We start from the raw sequence: 15,275 nt of genomic DNA on the forward strand, positions 1-15,275 counted from the left end.
TAGTGCTGAAGGGCTATCTAGTGTCCTAAACAAGTCCAGGAGGCTGATGTGCCTTATGGGGGAAACTAAGTTAGATGAGCTTCATTCAGGCGTGAGTTATGGTGCCGTTGGCTTTGAGTTTGATGTTAATGAATCAACAATATATACTACAAAAGGCGTCCTCAAACAGAAACACACATGGACTGACTGATGAAAATGTGACAAGAGGCTCAAAGAAACCGAACACTTTATTTCTCCTAGAAGCAACGGTTCACTATTTGCCAATTCAGTGTTGGTAGTAACTTTGCTTGCTTGCTTAGTCAGTCCAACTCTTTGTGACCCTGTGGATTGTATCCCAGGTTCCTCTGTCCATGTGATTCTCCAGGCAAGAATACTGGAGTGTCTTGCCATTTCCTCCTCTAGGGGATCTTCCTGACCCAGGGACTGAACCCGCATCCCCTGTGGTCTCCTGCATTGCAGGCAGGTTCTTTACATACTCAGCCATCAGGGAAACCCAGTACTGAACACACAGTGTGAATAATGGTAGCTGACCGTATGGGCAATAAAAATGGCAGTGACGGGGAGGGAATCACAAAGGCAACAGACGAGACCAATAAGCAAATGGCACGACCTCCATCGTGTGGGTCTAGATCTATGTATGGCCTTCTAAGTTACTTTACATAGGATATCAAGGAGGAAGACATGATGAGACAGGTTAAGTGGATACAGTGAAAGCTGACAGCTTGTCTGCCCCTTACCTGTGTGGGTACTCCAGGCCTCAGAGTCAAGTTCACATTTGAAACATTGCTGATTTGATTCATAAGCGGCTGGCGATTCTAAATGCATATACATGGGAATCATCAGTATTTTAAACAGAATTTATTTTACTTCAAATTCCCACCTCAAGAAACCTTCCCCAGCCCCCAAACCCAACATCCACATGCTGCTGGATATTGAAACCACATGGTGTGTAGCTGGATACCCTTGTAAAGCTAGTTATCAAGTGATGCTTCCCATTGCTTGTAGCTGAGAAGTTATTTTGGACAGTTTGGAAAGTACACTGTTTGCATGGGAGAAAAAGAGTAGAATGATCAGAAGAGGAGGCCAAGAGGAAGACTAAGGAAAAAAGCAGAGGGAAAAAAATGAGGGGAGATTTTTAAAGTCCACAATACTGTTATTTACTGTATGACAGAAATCTGTCCAGGCTTGTTTCAGTGAGAACATACTTTCTTGAGCAAAAGAGCTACTCTTTAACGTACCATCCCTCTCCACCAGTCTGCTAAAAGCCATGATTTTGATCACAATATAGGACTCATGGCAGGGGCTCCTGGTGTCCTGGGTACTCACTTGGGGCCAGAAACTATGCTGGGTCCTGTCAACCCATACATAGAGCCCTAGACTGTTAACAGCCCCATTTTATAGATGTAAACACTGAGGCTTGGAGAACTCAAGGTTAGCCCATCAGTAAATCACCAAGCTAGGAAATCAGAGGAGAGCTGCTCTGGCTGGAGTGGAGTCAGCAGAGGAGCAAGAAAGAAGGGAAGGAAGAAAGCAGAAATGAGCAGGAAAGCTGTACGATCATGGCAACATCTTCAATGTCTTAGGACAGAATGAGACTTAAGCCCCCAAAAGGAACCCCCATTCCTGTGCCATCTCACATCCACCTTCACTGTGTCCCCCCACCCCGACTTTCTGGGTAGTAGCCAGGAACACACCTGCTGTGCTTGGAGGCGATGCTGCAGTTGAAGCCTCAGCTGGTTGGGCTGGCTCTGCACAAGGCCCGTGGGCCTGAGGCCAGGCCGGGGCTGCATGCGGAGGGTGGCGTAACTGGGCCGCTGTCCCATGGTGTGGAAGCTTGGATCCTGCATGGGCGTGTAGCTGCCCTGGGCCACCTGCGCCTGAGACGCATACTGCTGCGGGAACACGGGGGTCTTCTGCTCTAGCATGAGGCTGGAATCCTGACTGGAGAACTGCTCCGGGTCTACACCTTGGCTCTGAAGAGAAAGCCCCCAGGTGACCAACACATAAATAAAACCAGCAGAAACCGCAGAGTGAACATAAGACCTTCCTCTCACTGCCCTGTCTCTGAAGCTTCTGCTGTTGCACTTATGGCACAAAGGTACTTCTACCCTGCCTCCACTTGTCTTCGTAGAAAACGTCTCTTTGTTCAAAAGATCCAGTTACTTGAGGCAGGAAGCAGGGTTCAGGCCTGACTCCCAGCAACCCTTCTTCCCAGGGAAGGGGGAAGTGGTCATAAGTATAGAAAGCCTCCTACTCACACCACCAATCTGACTAAGCTGAACCTGAAAATGCACATGTCCCCCAGGTGTGCTCAGCGTTCTGACTGCTTATTCACTTCAAGTAGACTATTACCTTGATACCTGGCTGGGGTCAGCAGTGTCGGTGTGCCCACCGCTATTATTCCCATTTTGCAGATAGTTAAACTGAGACTTGGAGAGGTGCGGTAAACTGCAGCAAGCCTGTCTGGCAGGTAAGGAGTAGGTTCCAGTCGAGTCTGTGATTTAAGACCTGAGCCGCTCACCAATGTGACACACTGCTCGTATCTGACTGTTCTCTGTGGTCATCAGAATTCCCTACACGGTCCACATTCTGCCACCATCTTCTTCCCTTTTTTGTGGCTGTGTGGGGTCTTTGTTGTAGTGCAGGGGCTTCTCTAGGTGTGGCACAAAGGGTTAGTTGCCCTGTGGCATGTGAGATCTTAGGTTCTTGACCCGGGATCAAACCCACGTCCCCCTGCATTGGAAGGTGGATTCTTAACTGCTGGACCCCCAGGGAAGTCCCACCATCTTATTTCCAACTAGATGTATCTAATGTGTTCGTCCTTCTTGACTTCTTAGAGCTACTCCATCTATCTGGCTCAGAATGGAGTAGGTACAGAAAAATCCAGAATTTCCCAGGGGCGACACCTTCAGCCCAGGTGGCCCTAGAATGACTGCAAATCCGGAGGGTGCACTTGGCTCATTCTTTCTTCCTTCTGCTATGAACCTCCCAACATAGAGGAGGGAAGGACCCAACTGCAAAATCATCTCTCAGGTATGCTTTAACCACAGTAACATCCTTGGTTTTCCTTAAGCTAGTCTATCCATGTGAGAGCTGGCCTGGGGCCACCCAGAATCCTGCCCTTAGATCAAGTTTAACCGTGAGAACTGGGCCCATCCTCTTGTACATAATAGTTTAAAAAATGTGGAGCCCACTCATGGGAACCATTCATTGTTGATTACTGCTCTAAGTATATCCACAAAACTATCTCAGATCTTGAAGTACTGGCCCATCTTTAAAAGAGAAAAAGTTTAAGTAATTTCCATTTTTAAAGAAAACACACAACTCTGATGACTACAAGTAAAGCCCATTTGTGTTCTACATTTCCCCAACTTCACCTAGTAATCATTATTTCTATAATTCAGGTAATATGCATTATAAGGATGGATTTGATGAGACAACATAGAAACACAAATTAAAAAAAAAGAAGACTGGAGATAGTAAATGATGAAATGATACCAGTTTTGACAAAAACAATGCTTGAGTCATGCAGCAACCCCAAGAATCACATCTTTAAATGTCACTTAGACGAAACTCAGGGATAACAATGCTGAATGCTAAATTCTCACCAGCACTAAAGGCAAAGCAAACCAGCCACACAGGAAATATTTCAACTCCATTTTCCTCTCTTGATTTATTCAGGTTATGTCATGCAACCTCAAGTCATCTCTTTCCATTCTGCTGTTCTCAGTATGAATTGACAAGTCTTAACTCCCACTTCTGTCTGCTGAATGTGGGGATTATGACAAGACTAGTTTTAATGCTTCAGAGAAAGTCTCCCATGACTCGGCACCACCCTTCTCACAGACCCTCACAACACCTCATACGTCCAGGAAGCAGATCAAACCCTGGAAGGTGCTTCTTAGCAGTAAGAAATAAAGATGATTCATGATGAGAAAAGAAGACGACAGCAGGGAGCCTGTGATCTTTCTACGGGAAAACAGGATGCCTGCTTCACATCAATTGGGCTGCGTAGCCAGACTGAGAAAAGTCCTCCAAGTTATTTCATGAGACTCTGTTAGGTTATTGTATTGTTGCTATAAACTACTCTTAAATGACTTTATGTCACAAACTAAATCAACTATACAGGTTTCCCTGGTGGCTCAGACGATAAAGAATCTGCCTGTAATGCGGGAGATCTGGGTTCGATCCCTGGGTTGGGAAGATCCCCTGGAGAAGGGAACGGGGGCATGGGGAGCGGGGGAAGCAATATAAGCCCATGAAGATCGGCTAACTTCACCTTTAAAGTGACTTCTGCTAACTTATATGCAACTTGTTTTAGCACAAGTAGCTTCCTATCACTAGCTCACAGATATAAGATGAAGGATACTGGTTTTGAGATGGAAGGTTCTAGATCTGAGACAGCAGTGGTCTGTTCCTGGCCTCTCTGCTCCTTGTGTGTTCCTCTCTGCCATAGTCAAGTGACCTGGACTTGAGTTTATGCCTTTTGGCCCAATAAATTCAAATTACAGGTAAAATTAATTCTTGGTCGTTTCCATTCTGGGGCAAAAGTTGATTTGGGAGTAACAAGGAGAAGGGGTGACAGGAGACAGGAGACAGGAGGGAAGGGCACGTTCTAAAAAGCTGACTGCCGTTTATGTGCAAGCAGGAGAGAACAGACATCTGTGTGTCCCTGTGAGCTTGGCCTCCACCAGCCTCGCAGTGCACCCACCTGGCTGACGAGCTCGGGTATCCCCAGGGCTCTGTCGATCTCCTCCAGGCCATCGAAGTTCCTCAAGGCCAGGTACAGCTGGTCCAGGAGGGCGCCTTCATCACTCGGAGACTCTGCTGCGGGATGTGGACATAGCAAGTCGTCGGGAGAGCTGCCAAATGGCTGCCTGTAAAGAGACAAACTTCATCTCATGCCCACAGAACAGTAAGTTGATTAGAGAACATTTTTTTCCCTCCTTAATAACAAAAGTAGTAAAATACAGTACCAGTCAGACACAAACAACAACCCCCACATAACAGATACGTGTTATTTAGTGCCTAACAGAGATAGCTGCGATTCATGGGGTCACAAAGAGTTGGACACGACTGAGCGACTAAACTGAACTGAACTGAACAGAGATAGGGGGCTTCCCTGGTGGCTCAGTGGTTAAGAATCCACCTGCCAATGCAGGAGGAGATCTGGGTTTGATCCCTAGGTGGGGGAGATCCCCTGGAGAGGAAATGGCAATCCACTCCAGTTTTCTCTTGCTTGGAGAATCCCTAGGGACGTAACTCAGCAGGAGCCTGGTGAGTTAAAGCCCATGGGGTTGCAAAGAGTCAGATACAACTGAGCGACTGAACAACAACAGCAGAGACAGGTGAGACACACATTAAGGCACTGGATGTTATGATCGTTGTTTTCATTGCTCCTGCTCTAAAACTGGCAAAGCTGAGGCTTGGAGGGCTTGTCAGACTCTGTGGTGGAGAAGAGACAGGCAATACTACAGAGTGGGGATTCACCACCGGCCAGGGTGACAACTGTGTTCCCACGAATCCACGATGACGCTTCAAGCGTGGGTACTCATATATTTGCCTTGCCCTGAAGCAGTCCAAGGAGTTTCTGGGATTTCAGCAGGAAAGACTAACTGATTACATAGTTTCATTTCTCACAAGGCTTGAATGACCCATCTGAGGGACACAGTGAGCATGAAAGCTCCATTAATTTTTTTGAACTCAGCTGCCATTAGACTGCACTTGGCTGGACTAATAGGATATTTCTCCGTCATGCATAAGTGGGATTTGTAAACATTTATGAAAATCCTCAAGAAGTGTGGCTGTCAGGCTACCAAGTTAGTCACGAAAAGTCGACCATGAACTTGCAGATTACGTCTGTTGTATATTTTAGGCGATAAAACTGTAACACTACAGTCCAAATTCAACGGTATAATAAAGTCCTGTGATTTAAATTAACTGACAACCTCGGGGAGTTAAAAAGAGTTTCTGAGTTACTCAAATATTGAAAGGGGAAATGATCCTCTAATTTGTCCTCTTAGAGGTACTAAGATGGTACTGATGTTTTGTAGAGAATGAAGTTTACAAGTAAGCACCCTTATTCTTAGGGCTCCCTGGTAGCTCAGCTGGTAAAGAATCTGCCTGCAAGGCAGGAGACCCCAGTTTGATTCCTGGGTAGGGAAGATCCCCTGGAGAAGGAATAGGCTACCCACTCCAGTATTCATGGCCTTCCCTGGTGGCTCAGATGGTAAAGATTCCACCTGCAATATGGAAGACCTGGGTTCGATCCCTGTGTTGGGAAGATCCCCTCGAGGAAGGAATGGCTACCACTCCAGTATTCTTGCTTTGAGAATCCCCATGGACAGAGGAGCCTGGCGGGCTACAGTCCATTGGGTCACAGAGTGGGAAATGACTGAATGACTAAGCACAGCACCCTCATTCTTAAGTGATGATAGATTCACATAGGGATGACACGCCATGTTTTCTAAAGCTAGTTCTGTGCCATTTTGGCCTAGAATCCTGAAATGCTGAGGATTTACACCAATAGTTAGTTTCAAACAGTTCTAACCCAGTGCACTTAGAAATGATCTTCCCTCTTCATTAGCCCCAGTCATTTGTGAAGAAAATCACCCAGTAAGTGTGCCCTTCATGAAACTGTGTGCTTGTAGTCCTTGGCTCTCCGAGCTCACGTCCCATGACCTGAGAGGTTCCATAAGAGGCCTTGCAGCCAGGGCCTCACTTCTCAGGAAGATGTCAAGCACCCGAATAGACTGGGCCCTTCCTGCTTCCACATGCTCCCAGAATTAACTTTCTAAACACAACTGTGATCAGATTACTCTACACTTAGGGAGTGGGAGGAAGGAGCAGATCAGAACAGTGGCGACAAGGAGGAGAAAAACCACAGCGCTGCATGTCACGGAAGCAAAGAGCAGAGGAAATTCCCCAGAGAGGAATGACCAGCATTCAGATGTGGTACATTTCATGAAAAAAGAGCTCAAGTCAGCCAAGGGTGGATGCTATTTACCACCTTCTCTTAGGCCTGAGACCCATTTCCCAAAGATGCTAGTTAATATTTTCTTTCTCGAGCTTTAATTCATAATTTTCAACTTCTGTTTCTTCATAAGCTTTAAATCCCCACACAGCCAGAGCCCCCACCTCAGGTCTCTACTATGAAATCGAGTCCCTCTTAAGTGGAGTGAGGCTGCAGGAGCTCTGTGGGAAGGCAGGTGCCCTTTATGCATCTGCCGGCGTCAGCTGGAAGAGGAGACCCTGTCCGGTACTACGGGAGACAATTCCACCCCAGGGAGGGCACATCCCGATGCTTCCAGAGGGAAAAAAAAAACAAAAAACTACTGCAAACATTTATTGGCATCTAAGTGATTTCCTACCTAATAAAATAACCTATTTTTTGGTTTCATGATTTCCTTTTCTTTTTCTAATTAAGAAAGTTAAGCTAATGCATGACCTAGATTCCTACTTTGGTCAAAGCCCTCTTTAACTTGAGCTGGGGCCTTGGGGATACTGTCCTGCTCAGTCTCTCTCTGATTCTCCTGATACGATGTTGCTAGGTTCCTTTTCCCATTACTGAGCTGACTCACAAAATCCCAGACCCTGGGACAGGGCGCTGGTGGTGGTGGACACACACACTTCAGTAAAGCCTAACCTGTCCCAGTGTGGAGTAGAGCCCATGGCTTCCCTGTGGGTCCCCGCTGCCCTGGGCAACCGGCCTTTTCCCGGAAGATGCTGTATACCCACCATAATGCCAAGGCTTCCCATTCTATGTTTCCCACCCTCTTCTCCATCCGTGATCCTTCCCCTCCAGGCTGAGCGTGTCTCCTCCAGTCACCCCCGGCCATGCCCACTCTGCTCTCGACTCTAGGACCACTCACGGTGCTCTGCTGACTTGATGCCAGCATTTACTTACAAACCTCAACTGTGCCTGGTGAGCATCTTTAGTCTCTTTGTTGGCTTGGTATCCAAACTGTGTAAGTTCAGCAAGTTCCCAGTTGGTGAAAATAAAAGGTTCTTGATCTAGCCAGGTTATCATACCTTATGCTCAGAAAAATACACTTTTATGTTCATAAAAATATATTGCATTGTGGCTTGGTATCATAAATTTGGGCATACCATGAGTTACAACACTTCTTTGAGAAACATCATAATATGTTTGGCTTATAGAAAAAATAGTGATCTGGACTTTCAATTTCACCTTTATAAATGACTGCCAATACGATGGAGAAAATTTTTTCTTACATTTTGGGCAATTATAAATATAGTTACAATCTAGATGGTGGCTGACAAATATAGTATTAAGACAAGGATGAAATTCAGAGGAATAAACGGAAGAACACACAGAAGCCCCAGGAGGTTGGCAAAGTAGTAAGGAATGAGCTGGCAGAAGACAGGTCCATCATCAATAAAAATCTTTCCTTTTTTAAAAAAAAATTTATATTCTATTTGAGTATAGTCTATTAATGATGTTTTGATAATTTCAGGTGGACAGCAAAGAGACTCAGCCATACATATTTATCTCCCTCAACCTTCCCTCCCATCTAGGATGCCAAATAACATTGAGCAGAGTTCCCTGTATAGGTACTTGTTGGTTATCCATTTTAAATATATACATGTTCATCCCAAACTCCCTAACTATCCTCCCCGCCCCAACAACCATAAGTTTGTTCTCTAAGTCTGTGAGTCTCTTTCTGTTTTGTAAATAAATTCATTTGTATCATGTCTTTTTAGATTCTACATATAAGGGATGTCATATGATAAAAAACCTTATTTCTTGAAATCTATACTTTTATTTATTTATAGACTACCAGGACATTAAAGATGGTGATAAGGGGAAAAAGACAAATTCTGAGCTATTGTTTGAGAAATTGGAACATTATCATCACTTTTTACTTGTATTTTCAAAATTTTGCAAAAAAGTAGCAGCTACTATATGATGAGAAATTAATAGTCAACCACGAAAACTTTACTCTTAGACACATTACAAACAAAAGAACATCAAATTAACTCAGAAATTCTGAACTTAATGTGAAAGAAAGTCTTTCATGAAAGGCAGCTACTGTTCACTTTTACATACATCTAACAGAAATTATAAAAAAATCATCTATACATTTGGGGCTATATTTTAAACATCTTTTACGTGCCAGATGAATAAAAGGAAAAAAAAAACCACAATGAAATGACAGCCAATGGAAATAAAATTATAAATAAACGAGGGTGTGAATATGTTAGAAATTTAAGGGCTAAACTACTCTCTTTTTGAAATGTGTATATATAAACTAATGCTGGGTTCATGAAACATTAAAAAATCTATTCCTAAATAGGCAGCAAAAATATAAAATATTAACGGTGATATTAATGCTTACAAGGGGGATTAAAAAAAAACTGCTTTTCTTTTCTTTAAAAAGAGAGATGTGGTTGGAACCCTTGTTGTCCATCATCTCTGGATTTCTATGACAATAAGACTACTATAAATTCGGTCATAAATTTCTTCTAACTGAATTATTTAAAATAAAAGAAGAGGAGTTAAGTGGCTAGAAAAGCTGAAATAACTTTAAAAATGGTAAAAATGTTCTGTTCTGTCCACAGAGTTCTTATACAAAGAAAACTGACAGTAACACCAACAATATGAGAACAGGGTCAGAGCAGAGTCACAGAAATGCCCCCAGCACACCGAACAGCTGACTCTGTAATTGGCTTCAGCATGTACTCTGGATTTCTCCTCTTTTGCTTTTTAGTTGTTGCTGTTGTTTGGCCTCCCTGCATGGCTTGTGGGATCTTAGTTCCGTGTTCAGGGAACTAAGGGGCATGATCCCATGCCCCCCTGCCATGGAAACGCAGAGTCCTAACCACTTGCCTGCCAGGAAGTCCCCATTTTTGTTTTAACAGAACCCTCCTCGACTTGGGCAACAGTGAAAATCCTAACTTTGGGCCTAGTTTTCCCCTAGAAACTAATCTTAGATATTTCATCCAAAACCAGCTCTCAGGGGTTGGGTTTACTTTTACTATGTGCAAGTTTCCACGGACATGGGTATGTTTTTAACAAACCAAATAAACAGATTTAGAAAATGCACATACTCACTGATACCATGAAATCAGACTTAAAGAGCTGGAAGGTCCCTCACAAAGTACCGCCTCTAAGGATGACTACAGTGGTTATTTATATGATGCTCTATTCCCAAACAAACCCAGTGATGCAGGCCACACACCGCCCTTGGTACCCAGTCCAGTAAGAGCCACTCTGACTGTGGTTCTTCTGATGCTCTCCCCTGCGAAGTATAGTGGAGGACCAGCGGCACTAGCATCATTTGGGGCTTGTCAGAGACGTAGAATCCTGGACTCCACTCAGAACTGCTGTCCAATGAGACCCTGGAAGTGGTGCACAGGCACCGGGGGTCTGAATACACTAGTTTCTCCTACTAAGTGAATGGAATATAGCTGGTGAGCACCTTCTCTTATCTCCCTAGACAGCTGTTAAGCAGTTGCCCTGGTCTTTCCTTTCAGTGAAATAACTAGTTCCCAGCTTTTTCTCACCCAGCCTATTGCTAAGCTCATATTCATCTTATGCTATTTTTATTTTTTAAACTTCACTGAGTGCCCTGAATCCTGCATCATTCTCTTAAGATACAGAACAAAAACAGGCTCCACAACACAATTCTGAGCTAGGCAAAAGCATTTCATCCCAGGGTAGGGGTCATTTTAAAACCTGTTTGTTTTTTTAAAAACAAGAACCTCTGGAAATATTCTGCCCTTATGAAATTTCAGAAACTCTGCTTTTATTATTAGTGAATTTGATAAAAGTACTTTATAATTTTAGATTTGAACAACCTCCAAAGGACAAAATAGTTCAGTCTGCAGCAAGGTCCTCGCTAGCCTCCAACCTGAACTCTCTACATGCGAGCCTCAAAACCAAATTCCTCCAGTTTGTTTCCTAATGTTTACTTCCCAGAACACACTGCCTGCATCCTTTATGTGCCCATGCTGACTCCTGCTTAGTATGCGAATTATCTCCCTGCCTTGGGGCTCTGTGCCCACCCAACTGGGTGAGCAGCACCATCACACAGGCCTCAGGGTCACTGCGAAACACTTGCTTCCAGTGCTTTGCTAACCCTGAGATTAGCATATAACACAACTGTGATGTTGTCTTTCCAGGGAATAATGGAACAACCACCTTCGAACTAAAACTTGAGCAACACCTAAGCCCCCAGGGACAGGTGGATTTTATCCTGAAGAGTCGGGGCTTGCTGTGCCAAGGCCACAAGAAAGAGCTGATTGTGTGTGTGAGTGTGTGTGTGTGTGTGTGTGTGTGTTGGGGGGGTGGTGGTGGTGGTGCTGGGCTGCTCTGAGCAGACCTGTGAGTGGAAACCCTCATCCCTTCAGAGACCAATGTAAATTCTCTCCTAAGAAAAAGTATCCTCAGTCTTAACCTCAGATGTTTCATTTCATACCAACAGTAACTAGAACTCCCATAACTAGAAAGTAACTAGAAAAACTGCCATAATACTCGGGGAATGGGCCACCAGAAGCAAGAGTCAGTCACTGATTTACAACTGCAAAGAATCCAGATACTGGAACTCCCAAATCAAGAAATGTCGAAACAAAGGATGAATGTCATGTTTAAAGACATAAAGGTGGAATCAAAAATAAGCAAACCATAAGAGACCATGAAAAATAATAAGGCAAATAGAACTTCTGGAATGAAGAATGTAATTGGATCAAATATAGCTAAAGAGATAATTAATGAAATAGACATATGAATAAATTATCCTCAGTGTAGTACAGAGAGACAAGCAGATGGAAAATGGAAGATGGATAAAGAAATAAGGAGGGTATGAGTTCTAAAAAAATCTAACGTAGAAAGTTAACGTGTCTTGCCAGAATCCCAGAAAGAAAGAATAAAGAAAATGGAGGTGTGGCAGTATAGGAAGATAATGGCTAAAATTTCTAGAGCTGATCAAATACATGTATTGACAGATTTAAAAAAACAAGCACAAGATATACCAAACACCAAGTAGTGTAAATAGATCAATTCACACCTAGACACACTACAGTAAAACTACCGTAGAGCAGTTACAGAAATATTTCAAAAGCAATTAGAAAAGACTGCCTACACAGAAACAAAAGTGATTAGACTAATAATCAGAATCAAAACACTCAATCAAACTTGATCATATATACCACTTGCTTTTTCAAAAAACTTCAACAGCTTAAAGGAAAAAGGCCAAATGCTTCAGAGTCTAGAATTTATGACCCTCTACAAATCTGTTCCATTATTAATCTACTCTTCCAGTCAAATCTTCTGATACTGTTTTTTTTAATGTGGTAAAGTATATGAAACATAAAACTAGACTATTCTGTTACCCTAAACACATTGTGTTGCTTCTGTAACCTCTAGGCCTCTGATTATACTGCTTTTGCCAGATGAACTGGCTTCCTGCCATCTCTGCCTACTGAAATGATACCTTTGTTTTACATTTTTTTAAAATCTCTCGGTCACACTGCGTGGCATGTGGGATCTTAGTTCCCTGACCAGGGATTGGACTTGTGCCCTCTGCATTGGAAGTATGGAGTCTTAACCACTGGACCCCCAGGGAAGTCCCAACGATACCACTTCTCATCAACTCTGAAGCTTTCCCCAATCACCCCAATTGAATGATCACCCCATTTACAGTACATGCTAGCTCATATTAGTTATTAGTCTACATATTTTATTTTCCAACTAAACTGCAGCATCTTTGAAGGCATATGCTCAGTCAAACTGATTTTTGGATTCCACTCCCTCTCTTACCTCCTGCACTCCCAGACCAGTAAGTGATATAGTTTGAATACATGAAAACGCATCAGGCACCAAGTGTTTAAAAGGATAAGATTAACTTCTGGCCTAGGGCGGAGATAACTCCTGGAACTCATGAACTCTGCTCTCTGGGACCTCCTGAGTGCTCACCTGTTCTGGCTGGCAAACGGTGCCTGGTCTATTGGCAGAATGCTCTCAGGCCAGGGGGCGGTCTGATTTGGAGGTGCTTGCTGTTGGCTATACTGAGGGCCCCCCATGTTCATCTCCAGTTCAGATGGCCCTGAAAAGGGAGAAGAAAACAACCCCTGAATCTTACAACTTGTGATTAGCGAAACGTCTGTTTTGGAATAGAAAGAGAAATACCTGGCTGACAGAAAAAATAATAATTAGGTGGAAATAATAAGACAGAATTTTTGTTCTGAAATAGAACAAAAGGGCAATAAACAGCAAGGCTAATCACCCACTTTGAGACTCTAGATGAGCAGTTCCAAACCCCTTGTACTCAGGAATTTTTACGCTAAGTCACTTCAGTTGTGTCCGACTCTGTGCAACCCCATGGACTGTAGCCTGGCAGGCTCCTCTGTCCATGGGATTCTCCAGACAAGAATACTGGAGTGGGTTGCCACGGCCTTCTCCAAGGAGTTTTTATACTCTTATTAATGTACAGGCTTTTGTGTAAGTGGGATGTATCTTACTGCTATTTACTGTATTGAAAATTAAAACTGGAAAATAGAAAAAAATGATTCTTAATTCATTTAAAAATCATCATAATAAATCTACTATGTTATAAACAAGACTTTTCTTCCAGTAGTATTGAGACATAATTGACATACAGCATTATATGAATTTAAGGTGTACAGCACCATGATCTGACTTACATGAAATAATTATCACATTAAATTTAGTGAACATCCATCATCTCAAGTAGATACAAATGAAAAAAAAGAAAAAAAATTCTTTTCCTTGTGATGAGAACTCTCAAGAGGATTTACTCTAACAACTTTCATATATAACATACAGCAGTGTTAGTTATATTGATCATGTTATACATTACATCCCTAGAACTTATCTTACAATGGAAGTTTGTGCCTTTAAACCAGCTTGCCTTTCTCTGCTCTCCCCTACCTCTGGTAACCACAAATCTGACCTATTTTTCTATGAGTTGTTCATTTGCAACACAGATAAGATTTTTTTTTAAGCCAACTTTACTATATATCCATGAGAGAATAATAATATCTTTATATTACTATGAGAATAGTTTTGGCCTTGCAGATCCCCTAAAAGGGCATCAAGGTCCCGGACATAATTTTGTGAAGTGCTGGTCTTAGTAAGACAGGAGTAGAAAGAGGGCTCAGACAGCTCAGACATGCTCTTTCTTAGAAACTCTTTGTAGAGGTTTAAAGCTAATGCATGATATGAGCTCTTTAATGATTTTATTATCACTGTCTATGGACTTGTCTTCCATTACAATAGGTTTTCTGTTGAGTTCACAGCTTTTATGAGTTTATTAAAAATCAGAGCAATTCAGCTACACAATGAAGCTCATAGAGCCATTTTTCAAGCTCAAAAGCTATATGTCATTCACGAAGAAGGATGAGGATAAATGAAATTTCTGGACAGAAAGGATTTACTATGATGATTTTTAAATGAATGAATTAAGTATTTTAGAAATTTCCCAGCGTATTTCTGCATGGAAATCTGGCCATTTTTAGTATTTTTCATGCAAGTCTCAAATTACGTGAATTTACACTCGGGAATCGTGCATTATTAATTGGAAGTACACTCTCCATAGAAAGGCAACATGAATGGCATCTCAGAAACAGTAAGCTAACATGTGCTGAGCAATGAACAACTAGAAGAGAAAGCCGATGCCAGGGTGGGGTGGCCATTCTGCATCATTACGTCAAAACCGTCCTGGCACCTTTCCGGTAGTGACTCGGCGCTTACTCATCCTGCACTGGGCTTCCCCCGTGGCTCAGTGGTGAGTCTGCCTGCCAATAACGCAGGAGATGCAGGTTCCATCCCTGGGTCGGGAACATCCCCCAGAGGAGGAAGTGGCACCCATTCCAGTATGCTTGCCTGGGAAATCCCATGGATGAGGAGCCTGGCTGGCTACAGTCCATGGGGTGGCAGAGTTGGACACAACTTAGTGGCTAAATAATAACAACATTCTGCACTATCTAAGTATATGAAAAAGTACATAAACACGACCTGATCTGAATTATGGCAACGGGCAAGTGGAAGGTTAGTATGTCAATATTAAGAAACAAGAATGAGCTATATTAAGTTAAAAAAAAATCATTTATTGAGATATAACTGACATACTATATACTTAGCTCACCTAAAGTGTATGATTCAGTGTCTATTAGTGTAGTTGCAGAGCTGTATAACCATCCCAATGATCAATTTTAGGACGCTTTCATCCTCCCACCCCCAAAAAACCTCATGATGTAATTAGGAGTCACTCTCCATTCTCCCCACAAAGCCC

General features: G+C 42.9%; 1 protein-coding gene across 38 annotated transcripts in view; it reads right to left on the reverse strand.

Annotated features, from left to right (window-relative positions):
- The window catches only part of NCOA2 (nuclear receptor coactivator 2), a 284,545-nt gene that overhangs the window by 13,273 nt on the left and 255,997 nt on the right, over positions 1 to 15,275 (reverse strand). For all 38 annotated transcript variants that reach the window (XM_060393788.1, XM_060393784.1, XM_060393776.1 and 35 more), the window contains 4 exons: positions 12,938 to 13,067; positions 4,712 to 4,877; positions 1,695 to 1,973; positions 738 to 815 (listed from right to left, as the gene is read on the reverse strand). In XM_060393788.1, the coding sequence (XP_060249771.1) occupies positions 738 to 815; positions 1,695 to 1,973; positions 4,712 to 4,877; positions 12,938 to 13,067 (653 nt within the window). The remainder of the gene's footprint in view (positions 1 to 737; positions 816 to 1,694; positions 1,974 to 4,711; positions 4,878 to 12,937; positions 13,068 to 15,275) is intronic.

Source organism: Ovis aries, chromosome 9 (genome assembly GCF_016772045.2).
Source record: "Ovis aries strain OAR_USU_Benz2616 breed Rambouillet chromosome 9, ARS-UI_Ramb_v3.0, whole genome shotgun sequence".
NCBI classification, from domain to species: domain Eukaryota; kingdom Metazoa; phylum Chordata; class Mammalia; order Artiodactyla; family Bovidae; genus Ovis; species Ovis aries.